The following is a 23,319-nucleotide window of genomic DNA, read 5'->3' on the forward strand; positions in this document are numbered from 1 at the left end:
AATGTGCACCCCAGTCATTAATTTCCTGGACTTTTGTAGCCATTAAACCAATCACAGAAATATATGGAAAAGTTGCCAAAGAAAAGCAAATTCAGAATGATGAATCTGCTGTTAGTAGAAGTACATAAAACACGGATAACTGATTTTGCAGAAAGCTAAAATGATATGCGAGGTCAACTTGTCATTTTAATGGCTCAGAACTCAAATCATTCTCCAAACTCAAGAGATACAGCACACAAGTGTTTAATTTCTAGAGTATACATTGTTTCCTTTAGATTTCAAAAAGATCACAAAAGCAAAACACTGAAAGTTCTTTCTGTCTAGTGTCAAGGCTACAAATTGTTAATTGTTTATTAAGAATTCACAGTAATTGTCTCACAGAGTTTGCAGGTGCCAAGAAATTATGGCAACAAAATTGTAGAATAACAAAGTAAAACATAATGCTTTGAAAAAGAATTATTGTAGAATAAATTACATTTTAAATGAGAGTGATTAATAAGCTTTCGTGAAACATCTGGGTTGCTGTTTAGAAAGACAGCTTTCCAAAGACGTAGCCGGCTAAAGCGGGAGACAGCAGGAAGCAAGGAAGGGGTGCTGGACTAGCTCTGAGACGTGGGCGCTCACTTCTCTTCTCTAGGCTTCAGTCTTGTCATTAATAAAACTGGACCAGATCATCCTTCTTGAATCTTAACCCCCCCCCCCCAAATCCCAAGGTTCCTTCTGATTATGAACAACATAGCAGACACCATTTTGCAAGAGAGCATACTCTTCTCTGGCTGGAAATTACTCCTGTAATCACAACTAGGCTTTTCCTGTCCTGCCTCATCAGCTGAGGCGCTCCTGAAACAAGAAGGTATCCTCATCAGACAACAGCAGAGCTATAAAGACGTTCAGAAGACATTTAGGAGGTTCTTTTAATGCCTAATCATCATCTGAAACATGACAAAGACACTGACAAAAGCTGTTAAGTCAAAGGAATGTTTTTGATCTCTTTGTGGTTTGAAATGTGGGAAAATCCTTTGCTTTTTGTTAAACCTTTGGAGTGAGTGTTTCCCTTCACAAAAGGTACATAGAACTTCACTCATAATAAGTGCTTTTGATGTTGGGATTAGAGGTTTCCTGCCATGTGACGGCACCTGGGGGTTGACATCTTGTGTTAATTTTGGGATCAGGGATGTCACAGAGGGACGGTGATGATGACAGTCCTGCACAGGTGGACTTAATGCTGCTCCTGAATTGAAGATCTTCTTCCTCTAGATCTACATTTTTTCTCTCTGTGTTTAACACTGGGTACTATACTCTCTGTGAAGGGTGTAATAATTTCCACAAGATGGCTAAGTTTTATCTTAAATTACTAAATTTATGGCTTTCACATTAGTAAACAATTTGCAAAGTTTTCACACTGACTTCAAAGATGAGAGAATATATACAATTAGCATTATGCTGGTAACAATGCCTGAAGTTTGTTGGTTTCATTCTCTTCTCCTCCTGTAGCACACTGCCAAACGTTCAATTAAGAGATAAAGGAGATCTGACACCCATCAAGGGTTCAGTGAAGGCATATCCTATGCGGCAGTCCCAGGCTGGCTTAGCTGTCGATCACCTGGATCTTTAGCTCTACCCCGGCAGATAAACTGATCAGAAACCAGTGTTCCCACATCACAGTAAGATGTGCCTTCATTGGGTTAAGATTTATTATTATGACCTTCCTTTGTATTTTGCATTTTCTTTACATTCACGGAGATGTCCAATGTAATCCTCTCTTTAGTTTAAGAAAAAACCAGCCTCTTGTGACAAGTTTTTGAATTTTCTGTTTTGAAATACAAAACCATTTGTTTTAGCAGCAAGAAAATTTAGAACCAAATTTGTTGTCCAACTTGCTCAGTTGCCTGAAACCATGTACTTCTGTGCTGTTTTAATGTTAAATGTCTTCTTTAAAGGCTTTACATTTTGTAGGCCTCTTCACGCCCTTTTAAAAGAAAGTAGGATACAAATTTCAAAAATAAAAATAAAAACAAGTGGCCAGTTAAGCATATTGTATTATTTTCTACTATAATCTAGATGTTAGAAATGGATTTAACAGTTGTCTTTATAACAGATACGATTTTACATAGAAGATATGGTAACTTTCCTTTCATCATCATGAAGAATGAGATCACAGTTATTACTACATTAAGGATTTACTATGTTCAAATGCTGGCTGGCACGTTACCTACTAAAATGCCTATTTAAATAACAGCTTTTGAAAGAATTTAGCTGTCTAATCTGGCTCTGGTTTATTAGTTCATTGAATACTACATTCATTAAGTCTTTTTACCTTCCCAAATTGTATTTTTGAAACAGGAAATTATGCCGTAAAAAAAACTTAAATCATGACTATATTATGTGTAGATTTTCCTATCTCCTGGATATTAAATACTTTAAAAGAAGTGTGATATAAGAAACATTCTGAAGAAGTAGTATACTTAAGGTCACAGTTTTCATTAATCTGAGAAACATATAGATGTGATATTTAAAAGAATTAACAAAATTCAGTGAAACTTCTATTTCACATTTCATTGGGAACTACAAAAAATATAGAAAACGAGAATTTATCTCTTTTAAATGGCATGTCTGTATTTGTTGTAATTTGATAAATAGATTCCCTTCCATATATATCTAAAGATCCAAAATCTCAGTGCCATAAATAACATGATTGAAGAATCATGTAACAGTGTGTATTTTAATATCAGATTTGTGTAGTGATTTAGAACAATAAATATCACAGAGAAAAACTTATCATAAACTAAGTGCAATAACAAAAGGAAACAGAAGCTTATGTATACATTACCAAGGTCTTCACAATAAATTAGAGCACACAGTTCCATCACAGCATATTTGTATACAAAGCCGCTAACGTGAACACTGAGGAATCTGCCGTGTAGGTCTTTAATCTTGATTTAATAAAGTTTTGTACAGTATCAAATAATATCAAAAGTCTAAAAAAACAATGAGTTTTTATATCATGTTTATAAATTATTGTTTATATACCATAAAAAAAACATAAGGTCAAAAATGCAGTTTAAAAAAAAGTGAAAATTGTTATTCCTCATAAGAATTAGAAAAATGTATTGTCCCAAGTAAGAAGCAATCTAAAGGCTTATACAGTTTCTTAGGCATTTTCCTTTAGCTCCCATATAACCTTGCTTACCATACACCATGAGATAAATCAATACAAAGGGAGTGAAAGGATCTTTTTATAAAAATAATAGGAAACACAGATCTAATGATGAGAAACACTGGAAAGAAAATGTGATTATAGGCTTCCTCCCAAATGAGTTAAATGACTTTCTGCTCACAGGAATGAATGGGCTATTGCTGAATGTGATGAAATTTGGGAAATTTCAAAGAAATTCTAAAAGTTTTAATCTTTTTCAAGTTTTAGTCATAACTGGCAATGGTGCCTACATCCCAGGATTATGAAACTTTCTAGTATAATATACTAAGACAAAATATGACTTAAAGGTGCTAAATCGTATCACAGAAAATAAGGACAAAGGATCCAGTAATTAAAAGACAGCAGTAAAGAAACTAGTCAAGAAGAAACAGATGGATGAAACACAACTCTGGGTCTTACCTGGCACTTACCACAGTAACTAGTAGTATTTTGACAAATCCCAGAACAATGCCTATATTGAAATATGTGTGATACATTAACTGTTTAATACTTATGTAAGAAACTGCAATGGCAAACTTACTGGTTTCTAAAACAATTTAAATTTAGAGGAGAGAAAATAAAAGGAATGCGAAGAAAAATCTTGCTTTTAAACTTATCATGGGACCAAAACACTGACAGAGCTGTGTCTGCCAGAAGCGCCTTCCTTTGCTGAGGCCCGCGGGCAGCTCGAGCCTGGGCAGCGCTGCCGTGCCTCCTCATGCTGTGCGACTGGGCCTTTGTGTGTGTGACACTGAACAATAGATGCTCTTTTTTTTTTTTTTTTTTTACTGAATGGAGTTAAGTTCCTCGGTTGGGTTAACATATATAGACTGCCTGAGATAATAAAAACTTCACCATTACAATAGGTTAATGGGAAATGATGGTCTTTCCAGTTTTGACAGGAGAAGAGGGCTGGCTGCTGAGAGCAGCATGGTGCTCTGCGGGCTGCGCCCGTACACACTCAATAATCAGGGTCACCTTCAGTAGAAGATTAGAAATCGATGGATATGGATGCTTGTGCAGAGTCTTCTCGCCCCCTGACATAAATCTCACAGGGGATCTCCTCCATTACTCTGTCTTCTAGGGCCTGTTCAGGGCACTCGTGCGCCTGTTTGAAAGTGTAGCTACTCTTTTTGAAGGTGCTATTAAATGTTTTCATTGGCTGTGGTTGTGCAAAATCATTTCGGAAGGGAAGTTCCATGGAACTGAGGTTGGTCCTGCTTTGTTTGACGCTGGGGGCCTGCGACCCGCAGTGGTGGTCGTGGATGCACCGGGAGGCAGTGGAGGAGCGCCGCGTCTTCTGGTAGTTGTCCAGCTCCTCCGACAGGTCGGCCAGGTCTGCAGAGATCTCTTTGTCTCTCAGTGAAAACAGTTCATAATGAGGAGGATCAAACACTTCTTGGAATCCAGTTTTATTAAAAGCAGTTTTGCAACCCATGACCTTTTTTCGAGGCTGCTTCACTTGCACTAAAATAGAAATAATGAGAAGGACCAAGACAATTCCTGACGTAATGCCAATAATTGTTCCGTGAGTTTTAGTGATTTGTTCAAATAGTCCTGCTTTTTTCTTTTCTGCAGAAAGAGAAAAGAAAACTATGAGACTTTTAAAATTCATTAGAGTCCGGTCACAAACTGGTAAAAGTATTTTTACGTAAAGCAGAACACTGGGTCAAATACAATACAGATAATGCAATTTTAAATTAGGTTTTTAAACACAAAATAATCCTATGACTTCTAGTTAAACTAACCAATCATAACACAGCTAGACAGATTACAAAAAAAGAAAAGGACTTGGTTCTTTACTGAGAAGGCAGATGAATGCATACAGTTTGCAAATCAAAGTAACACATGATTACAGAAAATACCAAAACAAAATACTCTTGTTCTATCAAGTTCAGCTTTCTGCTCTGCGGTAGGTGTGGGTAAACCCACAGTATTTCTACTGCTGGCCTTAAGCAAGAGAGAACTTCTAAAATGATCTGACTAACCCACTCAGGTATGCTATCATGGTCTGTTTTTGAATGATCACCTGAAAATAACTTCATCTCAAGTACTTAAAATAGCCGTATCAGATTACATTAAACTTTCACTGAACTCTTGGGAGAATAAAACTTTACTACTGAAACAGAGATTTAATAACCAGTTTGTAGATATTCAATTAGTATTACCACAAGCCATATTTATCTTTCAGAGAGTATACACTGGAAATATAGCATAGGAAGTTTATGGAATAAAAAAAAAGTAGTCCTTATAATGAGTCTGTTTTTAAATTGTAAGACTGAACCTATCAGTTGATTTTTATTAAACAGCATTTCCATATAATTTAAAAATAACAAAACCCTAGGTTACATTCTAAATTATTTTGAGAATAAGGTATCTTTACAGCAGAAATGACTGAGAAAATAAGGGCAGGAAATACCATGACTTACTGTTGAACAATTTAAGATAAAAAACATAATCTTACAAAAATACTCTTGTTGAGAATAAGTATTTTTCTTTGCTTTTACCACATTCCAGAGGCCTGTGATCCATTTAAGAGAACATTTTATATGTATTCATTCCTGCCAAAGCAGTTATGCCAAGCACAGTTGTAGCAAAAGACATTTTACATTCTTCATGAAAGGCAATGGCCACTCTTCTCTCAAAAAAGTTGGCCTTCACCTGTGGACTCACCTTTGCAGTGATTTTCATCCCAAGGGTACGCACAGTTCTGAACGCCATTACAGACTAAAGAGTTATTGATGCACATGTTGCTATGGCAAAAGAAAGTGCTGCCTGTGCAGGGAGCTGTAGGAAAAAAGAAAACTTTGTTGCTGAGAACAGAAAGCATACAGATGATAAATCTTGATTTATTTTACATTTACTCTTACAGAGTCAATATTTTACCTCAAAGGCCTTTCTATGAATCCACTCTGTACTATGCAAACAATAAGCTATCGTGTGATGCCGACTCATAAACTTGTACTTAGGCTGGGCACCAAAGATTGTTTTTAGCGTAATGACAGTATGAATATACGATCATCCCTTGGTACCTGCAGGGGACTGGTTTCAGGACCCGCTGCAGGTACCAGAAGCGCAGATGCTTGGGTCCTGGAGTAGGCTCTCTGTAGCTGCAGACCCTCATCTTCGGAGTCAACCAAGTATGCGTCGTGTAACACTGTCGTGTTATACCAGTTACAAGCGGACCTGGGCAGTTCAAACCCGATACTCAGGGATAAACTGTATTTCCCATGGTTCTTATACAACTAGTATATAGCCTGGTACACCTATTCAGAATGTTACAAGAAAATGTTAGTGACGATGTGGAGACACTGGGACCCTTGTGCACTGCTGGTAGGAATGTAAGGTGGTGTAGTGGCTACGGTAAATAGTACATCAAAAACTGATGTCCATTACCATAAGCTCTAGCAATTCCCCTTCTAGATATATGCTCACAAGCACTGAAAGCAGAAACTCGAACAGACGCTTGCTGTTCATAGCAGCATTATGTGCAAGAGCCAAAAAATGGAAGCAGCCCAAGTGTCTGTTGATGGATGAATGGATAATCACAATGTGCTTATACATCCAACGGAGTATTATGCAGCCTTAAAAGTCAGAATGAAATTCTGTTACATGCTACATCATGGATGAAACTTGACAACACTATGCTAAGTGAAATAAGCCAAGACACTAAGGGACAAATATTGTATCATTTCATTTACATGAGATACTTAGAGTAGCCAAAATCATAGAGACAGAAAGTAGAACAGACATTATCAGGGAATGGTGTGAGAGAAAAAGGAGCAATTAGCATTTAATGGGTACACAGTTTCAATCTGAGACGATGAAAATGTTCTAGGGATGAAAGGTGGTGATGGCAATACAACACTGTGAACGTACCTGATGCCACTGGAGAACTATACACTTAAAAGTGGTTAAAATAGCACACTTTATGTAATGCTGATTTTACCACAAGAAAAAGAGGGAAAAAAAACACTCTTTGAAATTAAAAAATTATTTTCAACAGTAAAGATAAATGGAATATATACCATGTAACTTCATATTTTGTATAATTCTTAAAAAATGCTTAATGGTTTCAAAGCTCATCATAAGGACAATAAGTATTAGTTACATAAATAAGCTGTTAGGTTGAGAACAGAAAAGCCCATGAAGATGTATGGTGGTATTTTATTCAAGTACAGAATTAGCTAGTGTACCCACTTCAGTTGTGTATATATCATAAAATTATATTACACAAATGTGTGCAGTTTAAAATATAACAAATGTCCTACAGAATAAATAGCATTTTTGAATTCCTCATTTTTAAAAACTGGAGTTTTGTTTACATATCATAACATAACTCTATTATATCCTATATTACTATATCATATGCTGAATCTTAATTTTACTTATTCTATCCAGTTCACAAGTGGGGATACAGGGTAGAGAAGCTATTTTCAAGACAGGGTGAGTGATGTTATAAACAACCCTGTGGATTCTAGGTATTCTGACTTTCTGAGTCAAACTATCAATAGCTCTTAAAGTTTATCAGCAGAATATTATGTGACCACACTTTGATGGCTCTTCAAAGCTTCAAAAGTGGCAAAAAGAGAGGTCTTTTGCTCAGTGTTTCTTATTGATTGAATGGTGAGTGAAAACACCCTTAGTTTTTACTGCAGAGTTCTTTATAACTGTTCTCCACATTATAATCTAAAGCAATTAGGAAGCAGCACTGGTATTGTCAGACTTCGTGTTGTAGAAATGTGAGCTATATTTATAATTACAAATGTATTAAGATTCATGGATTTTCAGTGAAGAAGCAAGGCTGTTTATAATGAGACTCAAAGTCTCAGTTATTGACAGGGGATGCTAATGACATGCTTCAATTTAAAACTATATAAAATGGCTATAAGGGACAAAGATAATAGCAAAAATACTGCCAGTTATGAACTGCTCTCTTCTTCTAGCCTGAGTTCTTTCTACTTTCCCACTTTACCCACTCCTGGGTCATGGTGCGGGAAAGAAGACGGGGTTAGGATTTCAGCTCCCCTCTACTTCTAATGAGATGTGGCAATGATGCTGAAAGATGGTTCTATCCTTCAACTAAGCCTGCAGGGAGCCCGTAGGGCAGTATGTCACTGAAAATCACATTATGGATTTATTCTAACAAAAATATCTTCTGCTGCTTTCACAATTCAAGTCCTAGAAATTATTTTCCTAAAACCATTTCCTTTCTTAAAGGGTGAGGCATACATTAGTATTCAGTGCTTGCGAAGAAGTCAAACATATTCTGATTGCTATTCTGTATCATTCACTTCAGCCAAGTTATACTATTTTAGTCACATCTGCAATCTACAATGGGTATGATATGAAGTGAATCTCTCATGCAGAATTAGTTCATTTATATAAATCTCTTCAGAAATATTGTTTTAATGGATGAAATCATAATAAGTACAAATCATGAACAGCTTAGAGAAGAACAAAAGAAAGAGTTGAACAATCTGAATTAATGATAAGCATGTAAAAATGTACTGTTTGGAGCTCTCAAATGTGCTTATCAAAGGAGATTTTCAAACTGGGATTTTTGTTTTACAAAAATTTATGAAATTTTTTATTTTAATCACATTTTTTGGAGGGATGGTTTTCTCTTTGTTCTTGGGTAATAAAGCTAAATTTGGGATATGCAGCTAAGTTTACTGCAGCCTTCAGTTGGTCTGGCATTTAGTGATTAGGGTAAAGATACCACTTGCAAGAGGCTTTTCACGTTTATTTTTCAGGTTTGTACTAAAGAGAAATCGTTAGCGTTTTAGAGAATATAACTTAACTAACACACATTACAGAAGAATTTTTCATGTAAGATTTAGATCACTCCTGCCCAAAATAAATATAATGTGAGCAAGTAGCCGTATGAAAGTCTTTAAAAAGGACCAGGTGCAATTAACTTTACTAACAGTTTATTTAACCTAATGTATCTGTGCAGAGAGAGTTAATACAGCAGGACCAAGGCTGCTCCTTCGGAAGGATCTGCGTGCAAGACTGGCTCTTGGCTGGCATCTGGGAACTTGGCTTTTCCCCTTTCCCTGACTGATAAGGGTGGTTCATGGTGCCGAGTTTGTGTTAACAGTGTCATTTATGCCAAATACTTGCTCTCCTTCTGTGAGTCTAAAATTTTGGTACATGCAAGGCTGAGAGTGCCTATGTGAACAGCCACCAATAAAAACCTTGGGCGCTGAGTCTCTAAATGGGCTTTTCTGGGCAGAAACACTGTATGTTACCACATTTTTTGTTGCTGGAGAAATGAACCCCTCTAGTGTGCCCCTCTTGGGAGGGGGAGAGCATAAGGAAGCCCGTGAAAGGATTTCTCCAGACTCAGACAGTCTTGTTCCCTTGCTAGTCCTCTCACTGTAATAATCTTCGCTGTGAGGATGAATGTGTTGGGTCCTAGCAAATCACCTGACATGTGGGTGGTGCTGGGGAGCCCTGAAATAATATCCGAAGTATTTTAACATGTAATCAATATAAAACATTATTAATGAGCTGTTTTACATTCTTTATTTCATACCAAGTCTTTGAAAACTGGGATGTATTTTTATAACTAACTATAGTACATTTCAAACTGGCCGCATTATAAGTGCTCACCAGCGACATGTGGCTGATAGACACTGTACTGGACAGCGGGTAAAGGTGTTGGGAGGAAGTGTACCAAAGAGAAAGTAAGAAGGCTAAAAGGCTTTCTTGCTAACTACATCTTTGCATCAAGTACTGATTTGTACTTATGTGAAACAGTGAAACAGCCTTTGTATAGTTGCTTTTTATTTCTCAAGTTCGAGAAGTTTTCAAATTAAAAAAAAAGTCTAGAAACAAACTGAGGTTACGTCCATAGGTCAACAAGAAGCACAGCCTACTTGTGGTGAATCCACTGCTGAACTCCTGGCATTTACCACTGCTTGAGGAACTCACTATACCCAGAATAACTCAATACTTTCTCCTTTTATCTGTTCAATTTTCATTTTCTAAGTGTGCCAGGCCCAAAACTGCCGGTACCTCTAACTCATTCTCTGTTACTTCACACCCTGATTAGTCACCAAGCCTGTGGGGTCTGTCTCCACAGCTCTTCTTTCTCCTCCCTGTCACAGCTTTGGTTCAGACCTTCCTGGTTTCCCACCTTGACTATGGATGTGGCCTCCTAACTAGCCTCCATGCCCCAGTGAAAGCACAGCGCTGATCACATCTTTCTGTAGTATTAACACCTTTCACAACTCCCTGATGCCTGTACCATAAAGTCTCAATTGAAAAGTCTTTTCTAAAGTCTTTACTTGAAAGGTCTTCGAGTTCTAGCTTTAAGCTACCTTTCCTGGCTCATTTCTCTCCGTTCTCTCTTCCACCACTTCTTGTGGTCCAAGTACCTCTGGTTTATTACCTTTGTTCATTCTATTGCCTGTCTGGAATTACAACCTCAATGAACATTTCTACCTTCTAAAATCTACCTACCCCAAAATCTACTTGCTCCATACTTGATGCTGCCCACTGTAAGTAACTTGGATATTTAATAAGAAGGCACTTTGTTTTCTGTCTCAAATGGTTATTGTCATAGTCAATCCTGTATTTGCCTCATTTGCATACATATCACCTCACCTAAGTGATTATAACATCCTTTAGGGCAGAGACTGTTTCATCCAGTTTTATATCTTCACAGCAAACACAGTACCTCATATGGTAAAAGTTAAATCAATAAATAAACGCAGGTTGGAAGGCTGGCTGGCTAAACTAACTTCATAACCCAACTGACCATCTGGCAATTCAAAAAGTCCTTTAAAATTAAAGATAGAAGAGATCAGCTATAATAAAGTCTGTATATGGTCATATACAATCATGATATTAATGAGGAATCCATGGAATAATAACATAATATCTTAAACTGTAAGTAAAGGGTAAAAAAATTTTTTATTGAAGTATAGTCAGTTCACAATGTTGTGTTAATTTCTGGTGTGTGAAGGGTAAAATTATTAATTCCCAGATTTCTCAAAAAAAATCTGAAAACTACCTTACTGTTACACTGAATTATTTACTAATGTTGGATATACAAAAGTCATATAGCTTACCATTATACCATATTCATCAGCCAGAACATAAAAGCTAAGATGTCTGTTTCTCTCATGAGGACAACAGATAAGATAACCACTTATCTTTAAAAATATGTGATGTGAACATACACATGCAACTAGATCCAGGCAGTTTGGGTGAGTCTTTAAATGGTAATTTTCTTCATACAGGAGATGACTGTGAGGAAAGGGACCCATCAAAGAGGCTAACCAGCACTGCCCAAATGTAGATTAAAGTTAAGGGCCTTTGAAAATCAAGTCAAAACCATGATGGTGAGAAAGCAGTTTTTGTGAAAGCTAATGCAATATGATCTGCACTTACAATGAGCCAAATCAACAAAATAATCATCAGGAAGTACTAACAAGTTACTTGTATTCTTACAGGAGATACAAAGGCAGCAGAACCAATTTTCCTTGTGGGGATTTGTTCATGTGAATTACCAGGAGTTTAAGGGAAGAACTCTAAAATCAGTTCTCATTTTTAAGCTAGGTCAGTGTGTCGACATACGAGCTACAGCATCCTTTAATGTGAAAAAGTTCCTGCATGTTCATAAAATAGTAAAGGTGACTTTTAAAGATTTAAGCAATCATAAAAAGACAAAACTCCCATTGTAACCACAAGGAAAATATCTAAAGCATATACACAAAAGGAAATCCAAATGTGTCACTGCAAAAAAGTCAACTAAACACAAAAGAAGGCTTCTAACCAAAGAAATGCGGGATGATAAAGCTATAAGACACACAGAAAACAAACAGCAAAATGGCAAAAGTCCTTCATCATTAGTAAGGAAATTTCAATATAAGTGAATAAAACTCTCCATTCAAAAGGCAGAGATTGGCAGCACAGATGAAAAGACAAGATCCAACTATATAGTGCTCTGAAAGACAGTCATTTTAGATCTAAAGGCACAAATATGTTGAAAGTTAAAGGATGGAGAAAGATATTACACACAAACAGTTACCAAAAGAGAGCTGAGATGGTGACACAAATACAGGCACATCTCGGGGAGACTGCGGGTTTGGTTCCAGATCACCACAATGAAGCGGGCAGTCCAATAAAGTGAGTCTCATCAACTGTCTGGTTTCCCAGTGCATTAAAAGTTATGTTTACACTATACTGTAGTCTAGTAAGTGTGCAACAGCATTATGTCTAAACAACAATGTATATACACTGAATACAGTAATACAAAGTTAAAAATACTTTATTGTTAAAAAATGCTAAACATTGTAAGAGCAAGTCATGATCTATTTGCAATGGTAACATTAAAGATCACTGATGACCATAACAAGTGTAGTAATAATGAAAAAGTCTGAAGTACTGTGGGAAGTACCAAAATGGGAATCAGACACCAAGCGAGCAAATGTGGAAAAAATGGTGTCAACAGACTTGTTCAACACAGGGTTGCCACAAATCTTCGCTGTAAGAAATACAGTATCTGTAAAGCACAATAAAGTGAAGTGCAATAAAATGTGGTGTGCCTTTATCAAAGAAAATGTGGTGTGCCTCTATTAGAGAAAAGACGAAGTCAAAACTCATAACTGACAAAAGACACTGAATATTGATAAAAGGGTCAATTCACCAAGAAGATATAATAATTATAAATATATATGGAACAAAAATCAGAGCCCTCCAAATATAAGAAGCAAACATTGTCAGAATTTAAGGGAGAATTAGATAGTTCTACTATAACAGTTGAAGGCATCAATACTCCACTTTCAATAATGAAGAGAACCACACAGAAGATCAACAAGGAAATAAAGGATGTGAATGATACTATAAACCAACTGGACCTAACAGACATATAAAATAAAACCCCACCCAAGAACATCAGAATATACACTTTTCTCAAGTGCACATGGAACATTCTCCAGGACAGACCATATGACAGGCCACCAAAAAAGTTCTTAATTTTAAAAGACTTATATAAAATATTGTTTCCAATCACAATGAAATGAAACTAAAAATCACTAACAGAAGGAAAAATGGAAAATTCACAAATACGTGGAAATTAAACTACATACTCTTAACCAACCAGTAGGTCAAAGAAGAAATCATAAGGGAAATTAGAAAATGCCTTGAGACAAAAGAGAATGAAAACACAACATACCAAAGCCTACGGGAAGCAGTGAAAGCAGTGCTAAGAAAGAAATCTACAGCTATATATGCATACATTAAAAACAGGAGAAAGAGCTCAAATCAGTAATTGTGAAAACTAAAGTTCTTAAACTTTACTCAAACTAAACTCAAAGTTCCTTGCCTCTGTCAGAAGTATTAAAGCAATAAAGATTAAAGCAGAGATAAACAGAGAAAAAAAACTGGAGAAAATAAAATATCCCAAAATTGGTTCCTTGAAAAGAGCAACAAAATTGGCAAAACTTTAGTTACACTGGCTAAGAAAAAGAGAAAAAAAAGACTCAAATTACTAAAATCAGAAATGTAAGTGGGGGCATTAGTGTAAATTTTACAGATATAAACAGGAATAGAAGAGAATACTAAGAACAAATTATATGCCAACAAACAGCCAACCTAGAGGAGGCAGACAAATTCCTAGAAATACATAATCTACCAAAACCGAACAAAAAGGAAGACAATCTCAACAGATCACTAAATAGCAAGGAGACTGAATCAGTAATCAAAAAGCCTACCAACAAAGAAAAGCCCTGGACCAGATGGCTTCACTGATGAATTCTACCAAACACATAAGAAAAATTAACACCAATCCTCAAACTCTTCCAAAAAGTTGAAGAGGAAGGATCACGTTTTACTCATTTACGGGCCAGCATTACTCTGAAATCAAAAGCAGACAAAGAACTTCAAGGAAATAAAACTACAGATCAATATCCTTTATGCGTATCGATGCAAAAATTCTCAATAAAATACTAGCACTGAATTCATCAACCTATTAAAAGGATTACACACCATGACCAAGTGGGATATAAGGATGGTTCAACATACAAAAATCAGTGTAATATAACACAGTAACAGAATGAAGAGGAAAACCCCACTTGATCATCTCAATTAAATCAGAAAAAGCATTTGACAAAATTCAACACCCTTTCATGATAAAACACTCCATAAAGCAGGAATGGAAGAAAAATTTTCAGCATGATAAAGCCATATACAAAAACCCCACAGACATCATACTCAATGGTAAAAAGTTGAAAGCTTTACCTCTAAGCTCAGGAACAAGACAAGGAAGTCTGCCTTCACTTCTATTCAATATAGTCCTAGAAGTTCTAGCCAGAGCTATTAGGCAAGAAAAGGAAATAAAATGGATCCAAATTGGAAGGGAAAATGTAAAGTTATCTCTGTTCGTATGACCTGATTTTATATGTAGAAAACCCTAAAAAGACCAGACACACACACACATACACACACACTAAATAAATTCAGCAAAGTTACAGGATACAAAGTCAACAAAAATCAGTTGCATTTCTATATACTAGCAACGGACAAATGGAATATTTACAACACACTGGTAAGAATAAAATTCTTAGGAAAAAATTTAACCAAGGAGATGCAAGATGTGTACACTGAAAAGTATAAAACATTGCTGAAAGAAATTAAAGAGGATAACAAATGGGAAGATAGCCAAAGTTCATGGATTGGAAGACTTAATATTGTTAAGGTAACAATACTACTCAAAGCATCCATAGACTCATCGTCATTCCTATCAAAATTACAAAAGTAGTTTTTGCAGAAATAGAAAAAAATCTATTTTAAGATTCATGGAATCTCAAGGGACCCTGAGTAGCCAAAACAATCTTGAAAAAGAAGAACAAAGTTGAAGAACTCACTCTTCCTGACTTCAAAACTTACTACAAACCTGCAGTGATCAAAACAGTTGGTACTGGCATTAGGATAGACAGATAGATCAATGGAATAAACAGCCTCCCAAATAAACCCTCACATTTATGGTCAATTGATTTTTGATGAGGCTGCCAAGATCATTAAAAGAGGAAAGGACTGTCCTCTGAACAAATGATTCTGCAAAAACTGTATATTCACATGCAAAAGAATGAAGCTGGGTCTTACCTTATACCATATTAAAAAAGTAACTCAAAGTGGATCGAAGACCTAAATGTAAGAATGAAAACTATGCAACATAGAAGGACATAAAAGGGAGTGACATCAGCAAAATGGGGGTGCAAGATGCTCTGTTTGTCTCTCCTCTTCAGTCTACAGCCAGTAAAATACCCATAACTCAACTCTGCCCAACAGACCAGGATGCTGAAGAGCTGTACACGTTTGTACATCTATAGTGGGGTAGCCTGGAACACACAGGACGTGGAACCAGGAGAAGAGCAGACTCACTCTGCCACCGTGGCTGAGCCTGCAGCCCCAGAGAACCTGGTAGCAGCAGGGGAAGTAGCCCATACAACATCAGCCTCCTGGCTGCAACGGCGCTTACAGCCACAGGGAACCAAAGGCACTGGGGCCTATGACCACACTCCTCCAGGTATGGAGGTGCCAGCAATTCCAGCCTACTCCTCGCCTGCAACAGTGTCACCCACAAACTTAACAAATCCAGTCACAGCAGAGACGCCTACAACTCCATCTTTCCCCCTACCCATCTTACCTCCCATGGCAGCAGAGCCTGTGGCCCAAGAGACCCCAGATGTGGTGGAGGTCCCTGCAATCCCAGCACCCCAGGCAGTGATGCCAGCAGCAGCAAGGTACCAATGACCCTGGAGGCACAATCAATGAGAAAATGAAAACAATGATTCTCAAATATAACCAGAGGTGGCGCAGGTTAGAGAAACCAAAAATTTGTGCTAGAGAGCCACCTACCGGAAAAAAAAGAAAGACCTCTAATTACTAACCTGTTGAATCCTTAGAATCAAGTAGGGGGGGAAAAAAGCTTTACCTAAAGAAGAAATGGTGTTTGCTATTTCAAATGTGTCAGCAGTGGGTAAGTCATCGAGCACAATTGAGGAACCATGGTAACGTGGTATCACAAAAAGAAAATGACAATTCTCCAGAAACCAAACTTAAAGTTTCAAAATAATGCTAACTGATGGAGAATTCAGTTAGCTGTCATAAAGAAACTCAACCAGCTACAAGAAAACTCAGAAAGGCCGTTCAACCATGTGCTCAGAAATAAACTTAATGAAGAACTTAATGAGATGAAGAAAGCACTGAGAAGCACTGGAAAGAGCAGACCATACAGAAGAGAGAATTAGTGAGTCTGAAGACAGAAATCTAGAAATGATACAAGTAGAAAGGAAGAGAATTAAGACCAAAGAATGAAGAAATTCTATGAGAGCTATCCAACTCTATTGGGAAGGGCAACATTAGGATAATGGGTATCCCAGAAGAAGATGAGAGAGGGAAGGGAATGGAGGGTTTATTTAAAGAAATAATAGCTGAGAGCTTCCCAAACCTGAGGAAAAACTGGATATACAAGTTCATGAAGTGGAGAGAACATTTAATCACCTCAATGCAAAAGGTCTTTTCCAAGACACATTATAGTAAAACAGCTGAAACTCAATGACAAGGAAAGAATTCTAAAGGCAGCCAGGGAGGGAAAAATTAATCTATAAGGAACCCTGTTTAGGCTATCAGATTTCTCAGAAGAAACTCTACAGGCCAGGAGGGAGTGGAATGACCTACTCAAAATACTGCAAGAAAAAAATCTGTCAGTGAAGAAGACTCTTTCCAGCAAAATTATCATTCAGACATGAAGAAGAAAGCAAGCTTTCACAGATAAACAAAAGCTGAGAGAGTCCATCAACACACTAGACCTGTCTTACAAGAAATGTTGAAAGGAGCTCTCCGAACTGTAATGAAAAGGCAAAAGTACATGAAATTTTGAGTAAGGTGATAAACAGAATCAGAAAATTGCTACTCTGTATCAGAATAGGTTGTTAAACACTTAATCACAGCATAAAGGTTAAGGGAGAAAAGCTGTAAAAATAACTATAGCTACTTCAATTTGGCAACAAACTCACAACATAAAAGAGATAATTCTTTTTATAAGACAACAAAACATGAAAGAGGAGGAAAAAAAGGTTAGAATTCATATAGGCTACTGAAGACAAGGTGCTATGAGCAGAAAAAAAGGGATATTTTAACTATGAGACATTTTATACAAACCATATATAGTAACAACAAACCATAAATCGAGAGCAGAGACATGAAGCATAAAAACAGAGGAAGCTGAAAAAATACAGAAAACCACCAAACTAAAATGGCAGACAGAAACACAAGGAAAAAGGAATGGAGATACAGAGCAACCAAAAACAAAAGATGAAATGGCAGTACTATGTCCTCATTTAAATAAGCACCTTAAATGTAAATGAACTGAATTCACCAATCAAAAGACACAGAGAGGATGGAAGAATTAAAAAACAAGACCCAACTGTATGTTGCCTCCAGGAAACTAACCTCAGCTAAAGACAAACATAGGCTCAAAGTGAAGGGATGGAAGATGATATTCCAAGCAAACAGCAGCCATGAAAAGTGGAGGTAGCTTATCAGACGAAATAAACTTCAAGCCAAAAAAGGTAACAAGAAACAAACATGGATATTATATAATGATAAAGAGGATGATTTATCAAGAAGACATAATAGTTATTAATATATATGCACCTAACATAGGAGCAACAAAATATACAAAGCAATTACTAACAGACCTAAAGGTAGAAATTGACAGCAACACAGTAACAGTAGGAGACTTTAACACCCCACATGCATCAAAGGATAAGTCACCCAGACAAAAAGTCAACAAGGAAACTGAACTTAAATGAAACATTACACCAGATGGACTTGATAGATTTATACAGAACATTCGATCCACCAAATGCAGAATACACATTTCTTCTCAAATGCACATGAAGCATTCTCAAGGACAGCCCATATTTTGGAACACAAAATAAAGTCTTAATAAACTTAAGACTAAAATCATATCAATTATCTTTTCTGAGCACAATGGTATAAAACTAGAAACCAACTGCAAGAAGGAAACTGGAAAAATCACAAATATCTGGAGACTAAACAAATGCTACCAAACAAGTATTAGTCAGCAAAGAAATGAGAGGAAAAATTTAAAAAGTACCTCAAGGCAAATGAAAGTATGGCATACCAAATCTATGGAGATGCAGCAAAAGCAATACTAAGATGGAAGGTTATAGCAATACAGACTTAATTTCAAGAAATGAAAAATCTCAAATCTAACCTTACGTCTAAAGAAACCAGAAAAAGAATACTGAGTCCACAATAATTCCTGCAAAGGGCATGGGGAGAAAAGAACCCTCCTACACTGTTGGTGGGAATGTAAATTGGTGCAGCCACTATGGAAAAGACTATGGAGATTCCTTAAAAAATTAAAAATAGACTTACCATGTGATCCAGCAATCCCTCTCCTCAGCATATAACTGGAGAAATCTCTAACTCGAAAAGATACATGCACCCTAAAGTTCATGGCTGCACTGTTCACAATAGCCACAGAAGTAACCTAACTGTCCTCCGACTGATGAATGGATAGAGAAGATGTGGTATATATACACACAACGGAATACTACTCAGCCATTAAAAAGAATGAAATAACGCCACCTGCAGCAACATGGATGGACCTGGAGATTGTCATACTAAGTGAAGTAAGTCAGAAAGGAAAAAAAAATACCTTATAATATCACTTACATGTGAAATCTAAAAAAATGGAAGAAGTGAACTTATAAGACAGAAACAGACTCACAGACATAGAAAACAAACTTACAGTTACCAGGGGGGAAAGAGGTGGGGAGGAATAAACTGTGAGTTCGGGATTTGCAGATACCAACCACTATATACAAAATAGATAAACAACAAGGTCCTACTGTACAGCACAAGGAACTATATTCGACATCTTGTAAGAGCCTATAATGAACAAGAATATGAAAAGGTGTGTGTGTAAATACATGTATATGTATGTGTGTGTGTATATGTATGTGTATATATATATATATATATATATACACATACATATATATATAAAATATATAACTGAATCACTATGCTATATACCCAAAACACAATATTGTAAACTGACTATACTTCAATTAAAAAATGGCAAACATGATAGTGATAGAAAAAATCAGAAGAATTTCCATTAAATCAGGAATGAAAGATGTATTCTACATATGCATAAATCTAAAGTGACAATGAAGTTTTTTGTTCTAAAGCAGCACATTTTTGAGAGTTAAATAAAGTGTAAATGTTAGTTGTACTGAGGAAACCCCCCCTCCCAAAATCCTCCAAATAGCATGTTATTTGTAGAAAACAGACACATAGATTAATGAAACAGAACTGAGAGCCCAGAAATAAACCTACACACACACGGACAATTAAGTTACAACAAAGAAGCAAAGAATGTACCATGGAGAAAGAACAGCCTTCTTCAATAAATGACACTGGGAACACAGAACAGCCATATTGAAAAGAATGAAACCACTACCTTATGCCATACACAAAAATCAACTCCAAATGGATTAAATATTTGAATGTAAGACCTAGAAGAAAACAAGCTGTATGCTCTTTGCTCTCAGTCTTAGAAACATTTTTCTGGCTATGTCCCCTCAGGCAAAGAAATAAAAGCAAGATAAAAAAATGACACTACATCAAACTAAAAAGCTCTGCACCACAAAGGAAACCATCAACAAAGGGGATATACACATTCTCAAAGAGACTTATTAATTAGAAAGGGAAAATTAAGTCTATAGTGGAGAACCCTGGCAGGCAGTACCTTAAGGAAGTGATCCAAGTTACTGTAAGGAAAACCCACATCCTGTAACCCCTCCTCACTGGAGTGGTGTGCTGAGAAAGGCATGCTGTAATTTCTATGGGACTCTTGACAGAAATGCATAATCTCAAATGAATCCACGAGAGAACACAGACAAACCTAAACTGACAGGCATTTTACTAAGTAACTGGCCAGTGCTCCTCAAATGCATCAAGGTCATTAACGGCTGGGAAGTGTCCTAATCAGAGGAGACTGAAGGAGACATGACAATTAAATGCAATGTGGGATCCTGGATCAGAAAAGGACACCAGTGGAAAAGCTAGTGATAGCTGAGTAAGGTCTATGTATTGGTTAATAATACTTTATCTGTTACTTTTCAGCTTTACTATGATTTGGTAAGACGTTAACACCAGAGAATCTGAGTGAAGGGCATATGAGAACTCTTACTATTTTCAACCACTTTGTATGAGATTAAAATTATTTAAAAATTAAAAAGTTAAAATAAGAAAACAGTCTATCTAAATCTTTGGGGATGCATGGTCTGGTGGATTCACAACTACTCACCACACTAAATTAACACTACTGATAATTACTTTGAGTTTTGAGAATCTTGAAAGAAGTCTCCACTTTCTGCATCCCCTATTATGTGTTTATCCCTTTATACTAAGATAGTGCTTCAATTTATGCATTTCCATTTTTTTTCACCCATGACAGTCAACTCCTTGAGAATACAAAGACCAAGTTACTTCTACATTCTGTGACCTGCAGTCTTTGTCAAAAGGAAATACTTAATAATTGTACTCTGAATAAATGATTATGTAAAAGATCTCAATGTTACAGGAACTATTTACTTACGCTCCACAAAGGAAGTAAAGAGCATTCTGAACCTGCTAAGCCGACTACCTTCATCTGCCCACATCCGTATCACCCCAACTCCTGTTTTTAGCATTACATCGTTGGCCACAGTGCTGCAGAACTTGGCCTTCAGATTTTCAATAGAACTGCTTCCATCATAGACTGCAACAAAGTTTCTCTTGCATTCATTTGAGTGCTCCATCTGATAATCAAGGAACCTCAAATAAATCTGTAACAATAAAACAATGAAAAACACTTTTTAAAAATATACATTGATTTTAATTTTCTAGTTTTACTATCCAATCACTATGTAGACTGAATTGAGTTATAACAGCAGACAAAAAACACAACAGATTAAAGGCTGATGTCTAAGTAGGTAAAAGAACTAAGACTAATGGTCTGTTTCTATAGTTGTCTTAATGGAACCAAGCATCAAGGAACCTAAAGTTTGTGTTTTGTCTATAAAGAGATTTTTTTTTTGCTCTATGAGGCATGACTGTCTTACCCATTTTCCTTGTTATAGAAACAATCTCATGGTGCTAACAAACTGGGAAAATAAAAGAAACACTCATAATTCTGTTACTCTAACAATTATTGTGATTAACTTTTTTCAGTTTTTCTTCACATTTTAAAAACCTAAGTTTAATTGTAAGATACACACATCCTGGCTGTAACACATCGAAACTTATCTATTCTCTTCATAGCTGCAATAATTTCCAGGATGTTATTTATTTATTTATTTATCTATTTTTTTATTTATATTTAATTTTTTTTCTTTTTTTGTAGAGGGGAGTAATTAGGTTTACTTATTTTTTTGATGCAGGTACTGGGGATTGAGCCCAGGACCTCATGCATGCCAGGCATGCTCTCTACCACTGAGCTATACTCTCCCCCTCTTGTCATTTATTTACCTGCTATCTTACCATTGCATACTGAAGTGGTTTTAAGATTTTATTCCATAAATAACAATTTCTACATTTTCAGTCAGAAAGATTTAAACTGGAGTATCAAAATAAACACAATTAGTGTTTTATTTTGTTTAGTATCCTCTGCCTTCAAATTTTATAGGCAGCTTGCCACCTGGCACTAAGTTATTCTTAAAGTATGCTTGGCCCATCCTTATTGGAAGATTTCCTTTAGATTGTAGGCTCAGAAAGACCATGAACATTAATCTTCAGGTTGTGGGCTTAGAAAGACTTTGAGCATAATCTCTAAAAGAACAGAATGAAGCAAGTATTATTCTTTATAGACAGGGAGGAAATTAAGGCTCAGCAGGATTAAGGAACTTGCCCAAGGTTACTGAGGGCGAGGATTTGAAGCTAGGTTGGTATTACCCTGAAAGTGTATGTTCTTCCCATTCCCTGGGTGCCTTCCATGTGCACAGGCACACACACACATACACTCTCACACCCGGTTTCATTCTTTTGGCTCTAGTTGCTCATATGTGACTCTACGATTAAAATAAAATTTCAGTGAATGAAGAATAAAGATTTTCTTTGATCACCACTGAAGATACCTAATGAGTATTCACTTGCTAGCTGTTAATCTCTGCAGTAGAAGGATGACGCCACGCCCATAAAAAAAAATGTTAAGGTCGGATATTTTCCCTCCTAAAATACCTTGATGGCATAAAACCAAGAGTAAACAACCAAAAAATATAGCTCAAAGAGCTATATTTGACATAGTAATTTAGGCTTATTTGAAATGACCAGTTTGCCACTTTAATGAGAATAGTGGAAAATTACTGGTAATGGATTTCCATTTCAAAACTTAACAAAATCTCCATAAATGTACTTTAATATAGAAGCAATATGTTTGCTTAAATATACCATCCGTTCTCATTAATTTCTCCATCATTTATATAACCAAAACATTCTGCCCATGGTTCTCTGGTAGTGAGTATCACTAATACTGTAATGATCTGTCTTCTCCATTAGATTGTAAGGTCTTCCAATGAGAGGATCATATGCTAATTATATCCAGTATAATTCTTGCTCTGGGCAATTAATGAAAAAGTGACTCGGTTTATAAAACCTAGTTTTGGTAGAGCTAATCATCAGGAAAATGAGAAGTCTGAAGTATTTACTCTGCTTTATTTTTTAATTGAAAGAAACAGTACTTTTACAAGACCACAGTAACTGCTCTTTAGAGATGTAACTTTTAAGGTTACACTTTAAGGCAAAGTTGTAAGGTAAATCATATGACAAGAATGAAATTCTTTTCTATTGTGAATATAGTTAAATATTGAAGTTAATAGTTTAGTTCAGAAAGCATTTCTAACATGAAGCCGACAAACTGAAATGGGTGGAGGGGAGCGCCAACTGCTCTTCTCTCCCCCAGATCGCAGAAGATGAGGTCTTTTACAGAACACTCCTGGCCTCGCAGCTCTCTTATACCCTCCCCAGGAGGTGGAGCGACTTATCTAGATGGGGAGGAACACAATCTCTTTTTCCTTCCGTCTTTCCCT

General features: G+C 36.4%; 1 protein-coding gene across 1 annotated transcript in view; it reads right to left on the reverse strand.

The window, feature by feature from the left end:
• Positions 1 to 321: 321 nt before the first annotated feature.
• The window catches only part of NETO2 (neuropilin and tolloid like 2), a 53,015-nt gene continuing 30,017 nt past the window's right edge, over positions 322 to 23,319 (reverse strand). The window contains exons 7-9 of the mRNA XM_032486249.1: positions 20,853 to 21,081; positions 5,870 to 5,983; positions 322 to 4,768 (exon numbers count right to left, since the gene is read on the reverse strand). Of these exons, the coding sequence (XP_032342140.1) occupies positions 4,188 to 4,768; positions 5,870 to 5,983; positions 20,853 to 21,081 (924 nt within the window). The 3' untranslated portion in view covers positions 322 to 4,187. The remainder of the gene's footprint in view (positions 4,769 to 5,869; positions 5,984 to 20,852; positions 21,082 to 23,319) is intronic.

Source organism: Camelus ferus, chromosome 9 (assembly GCF_009834535.1).
Source record: "Camelus ferus isolate YT-003-E chromosome 9, BCGSAC_Cfer_1.0, whole genome shotgun sequence".
Classification (NCBI taxonomy): Eukaryota; Metazoa; Chordata; class Mammalia; order Artiodactyla; family Camelidae; genus Camelus; species Camelus ferus.